This window comes from Macaca fascicularis, chromosome 13, assembly GCF_037993035.2.
Source record: "Macaca fascicularis isolate 582-1 chromosome 13, T2T-MFA8v1.1".
Taxonomy (NCBI): domain Eukaryota; kingdom Metazoa; phylum Chordata; class Mammalia; order Primates; family Cercopithecidae; genus Macaca; species Macaca fascicularis.
The window spans coordinates 49,015,554-49,025,512 of NC_088387.1; the positions used below are offsets into that span (position 1 = coordinate 49,015,554).

General features: G+C 51.6%; 1 protein-coding gene across 1 annotated transcript; it reads right to left on the reverse strand.

The window, feature by feature from the left end:
- Nucleotides 1-1,950: 1,950 nt before the first annotated feature.
- SPR (sepiapterin reductase) lies at nt 1,951-6,634 on the reverse strand. The gene is made up of 3 exons (XM_005575613.5): nt 6,296-6,634; nt 5,444-5,734; nt 1,951-2,760 (listed from the first exon to the last, which is right to left on the reverse strand). Exons 1-3 carry the CDS (start codon nt 6,597-6,599, stop codon nt 2,570-2,572), a joined length of 786 nt encoding a protein of 261 aa, XP_005575670.1. The 5' UTR covers nt 6,600-6,634; the 3' UTR covers nt 1,951-2,569.
- Nucleotides 6,635-9,959: the final 3,325 nt, after the last annotated feature.

Sequence of the window (9,959 nt, forward strand, 5' to 3'; positions counted from 1 at the left end):
CTGGAGGCTGCCACAAAAGCCTCCCTGCCTCAGTGTGGGGGGACCTGGGGAGGCTGAGTTCAGGGCTGGGAGCAAGGTCTGGGAAATCCCTGAGGCCAGAGACCGTGGGTCACTGAAGAGGCCTCGGGACCTGGCAGGAAGAGTGCTGCTGCCCATCTCTGATCTCCCCAGTTCCCTGGGGGCCCCCGAGAGTCCAGAATCCTGGACTGCAGGGAGAGACAGCCCAAGAGAGCACTTCCAAAGCTCTTACATCTCTGGGCTCAGAGAAGACAAATGTCAGGCATGGGAGGGCCTCGCCACCTCGTGGGGACAAGCGGTACTCCTCACGAAGCCCCTGGCCAACCAGCCTAGAGGGGAGGGACAGAGTCAACCCCGATGATCATTCACAAGGAGCTGGACTGGCACTGCCCACCCTCATACTCCCGCAGGAGCAAGGGGCCGGGTGAGGAAACCTACCTACCAGCCACCATGGCACGAAAGGCAACCCAGGCTGCCATAATCCACTGCCTCATCACACTGGAAACACCTCAGAGGAGGGTGTCCAGGAAGGAATCTTGGAGTTCACTGCTCTAAAGAAACTGAAGCCCAGAGAGAGAGCAGGGCTCTGCCCAACTCCCCACAGCATCTCTGTCACAGACAAGGTAGTGGAAGTGAAGGTTCCTGACTCCAAAGTTCATGCATTTTTCTGTAAATCCAAGACAAGGTATCCAGACCAAACCCCACCCTCACCTCCAGGAGGCTGAATAGGGGCAGTACAGTGAGAGGTTTTGCCTCAAGTCAGCCAGGGGAGGATGTCTGGGCCGCCTAGAGGAGAGGAGGCTTCCAGCAGGGCTCCAGGATGATCTGGATCTTGATATTTAAAGGCAATAAATAATATTAGCACCTACGGGGCAGTTACCACAATGCTAGCACTGTGCTGAACATTTACAAACATTAGGTCACTTAATGTTCAAAATAACCCTTTAGGCTAGGTGCCATTATAATCCATTTTTCAGATAAGGAAACTGAGGCACAGAGAAGAAACTTGCCCTGGGTTACCAGCTGTGGCAGAGCAGGAACCTGAGCCCAGTGATTTCTACTTCAATGGGTGCATGAGGGTAACGCCTCTGCTGGACCAGGCAAGCGTTCGCCCATTCCCTCCTAGGGGAGCAGGCAGGGCGCTGCCAGCTTCAGCCTAGGGCCTGCCCTTCAGCAAGAGGCGCGGCCTCCATGCGCCCTCTGCTGAGCACAAGGAGGAGTTCTCTTATGCACACTCAGAGGCAGGCGGCGTCCTGGAGTCAGCCGGCAGCGGACCATGCTCCCTCCTCCCAAATATGGCCAGGGGCCAGGGTGCTGGCTGCAGACCACCACTGCTGTGGAGCTCCCAGTCTAGCCTATGTCTACCAACCTGCACAAGGATTGGCTTAGATGAAGCCCTGATTTCTCAGAGCTTCCATTTCTTGGAATCTTGCCCATCTCCCCCAAAGGCATGCTGGTCCTAAGCCCACCCCACTGAGGACCTGGACCATGGGCTGGGCCAGATGGGCAACGCCAAGAGGGCCAATAGCAGCTGGTATCCATTCACAGCATTGCCATGTGGACAGTGGGTGGAATTGGGAATCCAGAGTCGGGGAAAAGACCCAGGCTCCAGGGCCATGCGGAGGGCAGGCTGTAAGTTGGGCCGTAAAAGATGGGTATTCTGAATAGCCCAGGGTGAGAGAAGGGCTGTCAAGGCTGGGGTTGGCATGGGCAACAACACAAAAGAGCAGGCATGCCGATCGTGGGCAACTTTGGACCTGGGCTTGCCACTGAGTGGGGCTTGATGATTGGAGGTAGATGGCCCCAGGACAGCTCCCTAGGAAATAAGGACAACATCTCACTTTTGGGTTAACTGCCTCGGGAATGACCTTGGGCCCAGTGAACCAGGAAGTTAGTCACAGACCCTGTATCAGAGAAGAAAGCAAGCATGAAAAAAGGACAATCTGTATTTTATTTGTATCTGCCTTTGGCATGTATACAGACACCCAGGAGCCCCTTCTCCCAGCCTGGGGGAGGGGTGGTAGATTCGGGAGGAAAGAGACATCAGAGTGAGGACACAAAGTGCAAAAGAAGGTCCTGCTACCCTCAGCAAGGGGCATCTATGTGGGCTGGAACTTGTACCATCTGCTCTTCTTCCCATCTAGGCCATCTGTGAATCTACATGGGTCCTCCTATTCCACACCAGATCACTCTTCCCTCTCCCCACAGGCTTGCTATGAGCAGGAGACACAACCTCCTCTCTTCTGTGTCCCAGCTTCTTTTCCTGCTCTTCCCACTCCTTAAGTTCTATTTCTGGGGATAGAGACACCAATGCCCATAACCTCTCTCCTACCATCCTCATAATCCAGGGTGCACAGCACAGACTCCTGACAACAGGTAAGGCCAAGATCTGGGAGCTCACAGCTGGCTGTGCCTGACGGCAGGGCAGCAGGCATGAGTGTTTCTATGTGTAAGGCAGGACTGCCCCTATGGCAGGGTGTGGGGAGCCACAGGGCTCTGGGGTATGTCTGAAAGTGGGGACGAAAAGGTTCAGGAAGCCAAAAACATGGGCTTATTTGTCATAGAAGTCGACGTGGGCTCCAGACTTGAACTCGTCCTTTTGCAGCAAGCTCAGCAGTTTCTGGGCTGACACCTTGCAATCCACCAGCTTCCCCTTTGCCTTCAGCTCCTGCAGCCCTTTTCGCATGTCTGGGTCCATGGAGGTCTCCCGGGCCAACTGCTGCATGTCTGTGTCCAAAGGACCTAGAGGATGAAAAGCAGACGATGAGGGAACATGGCCGAGGCAGGGCAGAAGGTTTCAGGTCCCTGTTGTATGTCGGGGGTGGGGCTGAGTCAGGTCTGGCCGGAGGAAACACGTCATCTTGGCTGAAATGTGTGGTCAGGGTTGTCAAAGGCTCCAATTTGTCATTATCAAGCTCTGGACTGAAATTCAAAAGCCCAATGAACATGGACCCTCTAGATTACCATGTCTAAAACCAAGATTCTCATCTCCTGTCCAACCAGCACCACCTCCTGACATTCCCATTTCTATTAATGAAGTATTCTTTTCCCAGACTCAAAACCTCCATCACCTCCTCCTTCCCTCCCCTCCTCGCCCCCACAGCCAACCAGGCACCAGGTAGGACCCTTCAGCGTGTACGTATCCCGACAATCAGGTCCTTTTTACAAGCTTGCTTCTCTCCCTGCCTCAGCTCCTGTAGCCCTCTACTAAACTTACTCCACTAAAACATCACTGGGGCCCGGCTGCAGTGGCTCACACCTGCAATCCCAGCACTTTGGGAAGCTGAGGCAGGTGGATCACTTGAGGTCAAGAGTTTGAGACCAGCCTGGTCAACACGGTGAAACCCCACCTCTACTAAAAATACAAAAATTAGCCAGGCGTAGTGGCATGCACATGTAATCCCAGCTACTCTGGAGGCTGAGGTGCTAGAATTGCCTGAGCTGAGGCAGGGGCGGTGGCTCCTGTAATCCCAGCACTTTGGGAGGCTGAGGCAGGCGGATCACGAGGTCAGGAAATCGAGACCATCCTGGCTAACATGGTGAAACCCCGTCTCTACTAAAAATGCAAAAAATTAGCTGGGCATGGTGGCGGGCGCCTGTAGTCCCAGCTACTCGGGAGGCTGAGGCAGGAGAATGGCGTGAACCTGGGATACGCAGCTTGCAGTGAGCCAAGATCACGCCACTGCACTCCAGCCTGGGTGACAGAGTGAGACTCCGTCTCAACAAAGAAACAAACAAACAAAAACATCACTGGGATCACAACACTCCTCTGCTCAAAACCCCTCAACAGCTTCCCACTAGCCTGGCCTAGTACTCAAAGCATCCTAGTGTGCCCTCCTCTGGGCACACCTACCCTACAGGCAAACCGGAAGACCTGCCACACCCACAGTGAGCCTTCGCACCTTTATTTCCTTTCATCGGGAATGCCTTCCATCTGCTAACAACCAAGGTCAATGTCCAGTTCAGCTACCTCCAATAAAGCCATCTCTAGTCTCCCCACCTAAAGGGAATTGTTCCCTTTTTGAACTGTTGCAAGCACATTCCGTTCCTCACATAAGAATCACTCATGCACCCCAGTATTTGCAGTTAATGGTCCTCAAGGGCAGAAAATCAGAGAATTCCAGGGTTAGAGGGAGAATTTATCTCCTGATCCTTGACTGTTTTCCAATGACCTGTGCATCCCTGCTGAGAGGGAACTTGCTGCCTTTCCAAACAGCCCATTCTATCTCTGAGCACCTGTTACAACATTCTTCCTGAGACCAAAATGAAAACCAGACTGGCCTCTGCCTTGGTTCAGGCCCTGGGGACCTCCTGAAAATCTCAGCTCCCTCATAATGCCCGGGGCAGCCTCCTGAGACCAAATGCAGCCATGTGGCCTCTTGGAGTCTGCTCTGCTCCTGGTTGTAGCTTACATTTGGTCACCATTGTTTGTGCGAGTCCTTGGGCTGAGCTCAGAGTGGATGATGAGTTGAATGTTGGTTGCAAGAATAATTGTGCATGTGTGTTGGGGGACAGGGGTGGTAGGAGCTGGGGTACAGGAGAACGTGAGGAAGGACTTGGAAACATGGTGGGATGTAGGCCTGCCACATCTGTGCTTTGTGCAGGCCATTCTACCTGTCTGCCCTGGGATCCTGACCCTATTCCCCAGGGACACAGACTGCTGGATCACTGCCCAAGTTGCTCAGGCTTTCCATGGCTACTCTGTCACCACTTTCTGATTGCAGCAACCTCAAGCCTAAAAGAGACTCCTCACTATTAAGAAAGGGGCGCTGCAGCATCAGAAACCAGACCCAGTATCACAAGACTCCCTGTCCTTTGGCCTTCATGAAAATAAGGGCTCTATTGTACATATCCCAGTATCCTCAATAGTGTTCCAGCACAGTTCAGCCAGGGATGGTCAGCACTCAACAATGCCTGTCTGCTCTCCATACAGCTAGCATGTCCTGCAGCTTGCCTTACTGTAGTGCTTTGCTAGGTGTTGGGAACACACAGATGCATAGTGCAATACAGTGTGGTCAGTCCTATTTAACAATGAGGCAACACTTCACAGGTCAGGGTCATTTTCACATACAGTATCTCATTCAGTCTTCCAAAGTGCCCTGTGAGGCAGGGAGCGTCTTCCCCATTTCACATGAGGAAGGCCTGGTACTCAAACCCCAGTCTTCTCCCAAACTTCATCTAATACCTCAGACTTTCCTGCCCTACCCTCCAGTCCAGGCAACTCCTCACTCTCTGCCAGTATCCCCGGACCCTACCACCTCTATTTCCCCTGGGTCTGTATTTCCCCTAACGGGTCATGGATCAGGATTCAAGGACAAAATCCTGTGGGTTGTTTCCTGGAGGGGGTGGACTAGGCCGCTTGCCCAGCCCCCAGAGGCGCACCAGTGGGTTCTGGAGGACAGGGACGGCAGGACTTCCCACCTACCTGGGGCATAGTTCAGTACCCTCACATTAGGTTCCTCCAGCGCCAGGACCTGGAACAGCATATCACGAGCAGCCTTTCCTGCACAGTACAGCGCCCAGCCTTTGAAAGGCTGCAGGGCACAGAGGGACGAGATGTTAACCACGGTTCTGTTGAGGCCAGGACTGGCCGGGAAGGCCTTCAGGACGCTGGAAGTCAGGCAGAGCATGGAGGTCAAGTTCAGCGCCCAGTAGTTGTTCACTTGAGTGGAGTCACTCAGGTCCACGAAGCCTTTGGACACATCCCCAAGAGAGCCTGAAAAACCAACCCTTAGGAGTAACTCAGGGCAGGCGGGGCTTTCTTCTCAGCCCTCCCAAGTTCTTCCAGATACCCTCTTCCCATGCAGACCTAGAGGAGGAAGCTGCGCTTCTGAAAAGGCTTCTCTCTTCCCCAGCTCTGCGGAAAGACACACCTGGGGAACCCAGCCATCCCAAGCTGCAGAAGGAGAAGGCACCTGACTTGCTGAGGGAGAGCTCTAGGGGTCCTCTGGAGAAGCAGCGACTTTACTTGTTTGGAGACTTGAAGCCCTGACTCAGGCCTCCGCCAGAGGGCGCAGAGCAAGGAGATCGGGAAAGTTCTACAGGCGCTTTGGAAAACCCGGCTGGCCAATTTTCCAGGAAGTGGGGGCAGACTGTTGCCCCGACGGCACCGAGTCTTCCTGTACACCTCGCCTCCGCTTGCTACTCAAGCTGGAACAACTAGGGCTTTAGATTTCTAGGCGTCCTATCTGACTCCCTAGGAGTCGCTGTTAAATTCCCCAGCGGTGGAGGAAGTGGGCGCTCACATGGGGAGCCCGCTTCAGTCTCGGGGTCTTACCCGCGTTGTTGATGAGCAGCAGTCGCTGCAGCCCCTCGGGCCTGGGGAGGTCGCGCAGGGCTCCGAGCAGCTGCTGCAAGCCGGCCTCGGCGCCCAGGTCGGCGGGCACCCGCACCACGCGCAGGCCAGACCGCTCGGCGCCCAGCTCGGCCTCCAGCTGCCGCAGTGCCTCGTTGTTGCGGGCGTTAAGGACCAGCACGGAGCCGGGCGACAGCAGCGAGGCCAGGAGCGGGGCCAGCGTCCGGCCGAAGCCGCGGGAGGCCCCAGTCAGCACGCACACAGCACGCCCCAGGCCGCCCTCCATGCTACTGTCCTCCGCCGGCGGCGCTGGGACCCGAGGGAGGCGGGGCGGTCGCGGGGGGCGGGACCGCAACGGGTGTAGGCGGGGCCGCCCTGCCGGGGCCGGGAGGGAACCTCAGGCTTCGGGCCGCGAACGCCCAGGAGTGCTGGTTCCCTTGGGATCTGGTTCCCTTGGTCGCTGGTGGCGGAAGTCAAGCTGTGGGCGGTAGCCCAGTCCGTGCCAAGTGGGACAACAGAGAGGGCCGGCAGGCGCGGCCCACACGGAAAGCCCTAGCGTGGTTCCCAGCTCTGCCTTCTTCTTCGTCCGCGAGCTCAACCTCCGGCTGGGACGCATGCTCGAATTTCCTCCCATTTCCAGCCCTAACTTCTTTGCACTACTGACCTCTTCCAGGGCAGGCCCTGCACTAGGTGCTGGGCGTCCCTGGTCGTGGCCAGTGAATGCCCTGAATGAAGCTTATGCTCGTTTAGGGATTGAAGTCTCTGCTTGCTTGGGAGCTCACTGCTCTCTGGATGACAGGAGCTTCCTCTTGGAGCACCACAGTGGCTTCAAATGATATTAAAACCTTTTCCTTTTACTAGGCTCTGAGCAGCCCCGTGCTCCCACCAGTAACCCCTGCTTCTCTGAGATTTCTGACTCCTGTCGCTAAAAGTGTGTTCCCCAGGATTCTGCTCCTGCTCATGCTACAGTCTTCCTAGTAGCAATTCCATCCACTCTCAGCTTCAAGTTTACGAAATCATCTGTATGTACTTCCAGGTAGGTGCTTCAGAAAATCCACATTTTTTTTTTTCCTAGGAGAAGGGGAACGTGAGACAAGTTGGCATTCAGCTACATATATTAAAAAGGAATCTCTTCATGGTTTCCTTCTCTGTGGCCGAATGGTATTCCATTGTGTATACACATATGTTCAAATATTATGTATCAGTTTTTAAAAAATGAATCTCTTTAGAGTTTAGCAAGGGCAGTAAGTAACCTCTGATAACTTAGCCCAGTTCCCCACAGGGCTGATCCCTCCCCTGGGGCTAAACAGCAAAGAGCAAAGTTATCACCTTTCCTCTTATTGCCAACTCCAAGGAAGAAACAACTTGAAGGAAGGTTTTTTTCTTTTCTTTTCTTTTTTCTTCTTCTTCTTCTTCTTTTTTTTTTTTTTTTTTTTTTTTTTACAGAGTCTCGTTCTTGGCCCGAACTGGAATCCAGAGGTGTGATCACAGTTTACTGCAGCCTTGAACTCTTGGGCTCAAGCAATTCTTCTACCTCAGGCTCCTGAGTAGCTAGGATTACAGGTGTGCACCACCACACCTGGCTAATTGTTTTTAAGCTTTCTCTATTTTAACGCTGATAGGACTCTGTATATGTATATACCATTTGAAGTTGCCCTGCTTTTCACTTACCTATTCACACTGAAAGATAGAGATCTCGTTGGCCCAACAGCCTACTATTTAAAGAATTTTAATAGCTTCTCCCTGCTCTTCAGGCCTTAGAAGACAGGTTGATGAAAGCACGATCCCATCCATCCATTCATTTGACATTTATTAAATTTCTACCATTTGCAAGATTTTGAAGAAAAGGAGGGAATAATGAGGGGATGGCAAAAAATCAGACCCAGCCTCTTCTGAACCTAGCTGCTTCTAGGAGGAACCACTTGGGAACAGCCCCTAAGGAGAATGTGGTTTTTCTATACTAGGAGAGGGTCTGGAAAATTCTTCTTTTCTGAGGAAGATGATTATCTGCTCTCGCTAGTTTTTGTGTTTTTTGTAGAGATGGATCTTGCTATGTTGCCCAGTGTGGTCTTGAACTGGACTTAAGCAATTCTCCTGTCTCGGCCTCCCAAAGTGCAGAGATTATAGGTGTGAGCCACTGCACCTGGCCAACAGTAACTTTTTTTAAAAAGATACAAATGCCTGAAAGGTAAGAAATACATAAAAATGTGTTAAAAGCGGCCGGGCGCGGTGGCTCAAGCCTGTAATCCCAGCACTTTGGGAGGCCGAGACGGGCGGATCACGAGGTCAGGAGATCGAGACCATCCTGACTAACACGGTGAAACCCCATCTCTACTAAAAAATACAAAAAACTAGCCGGGTGAGGTGGCGGGCGCCTGTAGTCCCAGCTACTCGGGAGGCTGAGGCAGGAGAATGGCGTCAACCCGGGAGGCGGAGCTTGCAGTGAGCTGAGATCCGGCCACTGCACTCCAGCCTGAACGGCAGAGCGAGACTCCGTCTCAAAAAAAAAAAAAAAAAAAAAAAAAGTGTTAAAAGCGTAAGTCTGATAAAGGACATGGGTAGGGGAATGGGTGAAATTTGAATAAGGTCTGTAGAGTTAGTTATTGGCATTGAATTATTTCCTGACTTTGACCAATGGACTATTGTTATATCAGAGAGTGTTCTTGTTTTTGGAAATACACAGAAGTATTTGGTAAAGGGGCATCAAATCTGCAATTTACTTTCAAATGTTTCAGAAAAAAAACTAGAATGAATAAGGCAATGGTGAAATGTTAACATTTAGGAAATCTGCATTAAAAGTATTCAGGAATTCTTTATACAATTCTTGCAACTTTGTAAAAGTCTGAAATTATTTCTAAATAACAAAGTTTTTAAAATAAGCCATACTTGGCTCATGCCTATAATCCCAGCACTTTGGGAGGCTGAGGCAGGTGGATCAGCTGAGGTCAGGAGTTCAAGACCAGCCTGGCCAACATGGTGAAACCCTGTCTCTGCTAAAAATATGAAAATTAGCCGGACATGGTGGCATACACCTATAGTCCCAGCTACTCAGGAGGCTGACACAGGAGAATTGCTTGAACCCAGGAGGCGGAAGTTGCAGTGAGTCAAGGTCATATCACTGCACTCTAGCCTGGGAGACAGAGCAAGACTCCACCTCAAAAAACAAAAACAAACAAACAAAAACCTTATTTATAAGTCAAAAATAAAATGAAAAAGTGAGCAAAGGATATGAACAGACATTTATCCAAAGAAATTACACAAATGGTCAATAAGCACATAGAAAGATATTCAACATAATTTGCCATCAGAGAAATACAAATCAAAATTACAATAAGATAACACTTTATATCCATTAAGATGGCTAAAATAAAACAGACAGATAATAAATATTGGCAGATGATATGATTTGGCTGTGTCCCCATCCAAATCTCATCTTGAATTATATTTCCCACAATTCCCACATGTCGTGGGAGAGACCCAGTGGGAGGTTAATTGAATCATGGGGGCGGGTCTTTCCCATGCTCTTCTCATGATAGTGAATAAGTCTCGTGAGATCTGATGGTTTTATAAGCGAGAGTTCCCCTGCACAAGCTCTCTCTTGCCTGCCACCATGTAAGATGCGCCTTTCATCCTTCACCTACGACTA

Excerpts from the sequence above, each read along its gene's own strand:
- SPR (XM_005575613.5), bottom strand. The coding sequence starts at position 6,599 with ATGGAGGGCGGCCTGGGGCGTGCTGTGTGCGTGCTGACTGGGGCCTCC. Across the intron at positions 5,735-6,295 it reads GCTGCTCATCAACAACGCGG|GCTCTCTTGGGGATGTGTCC; the intron begins GTAAGACCCCGA and ends TTGGTTTTTCAG. Across the intron at positions 2,761-5,443 it reads GGTACTGAACTATGCCCCAG|GTCCTTTGGACACAGACATG; the intron begins GTAGGTGGGAAG and ends TTCATCCTCTAG.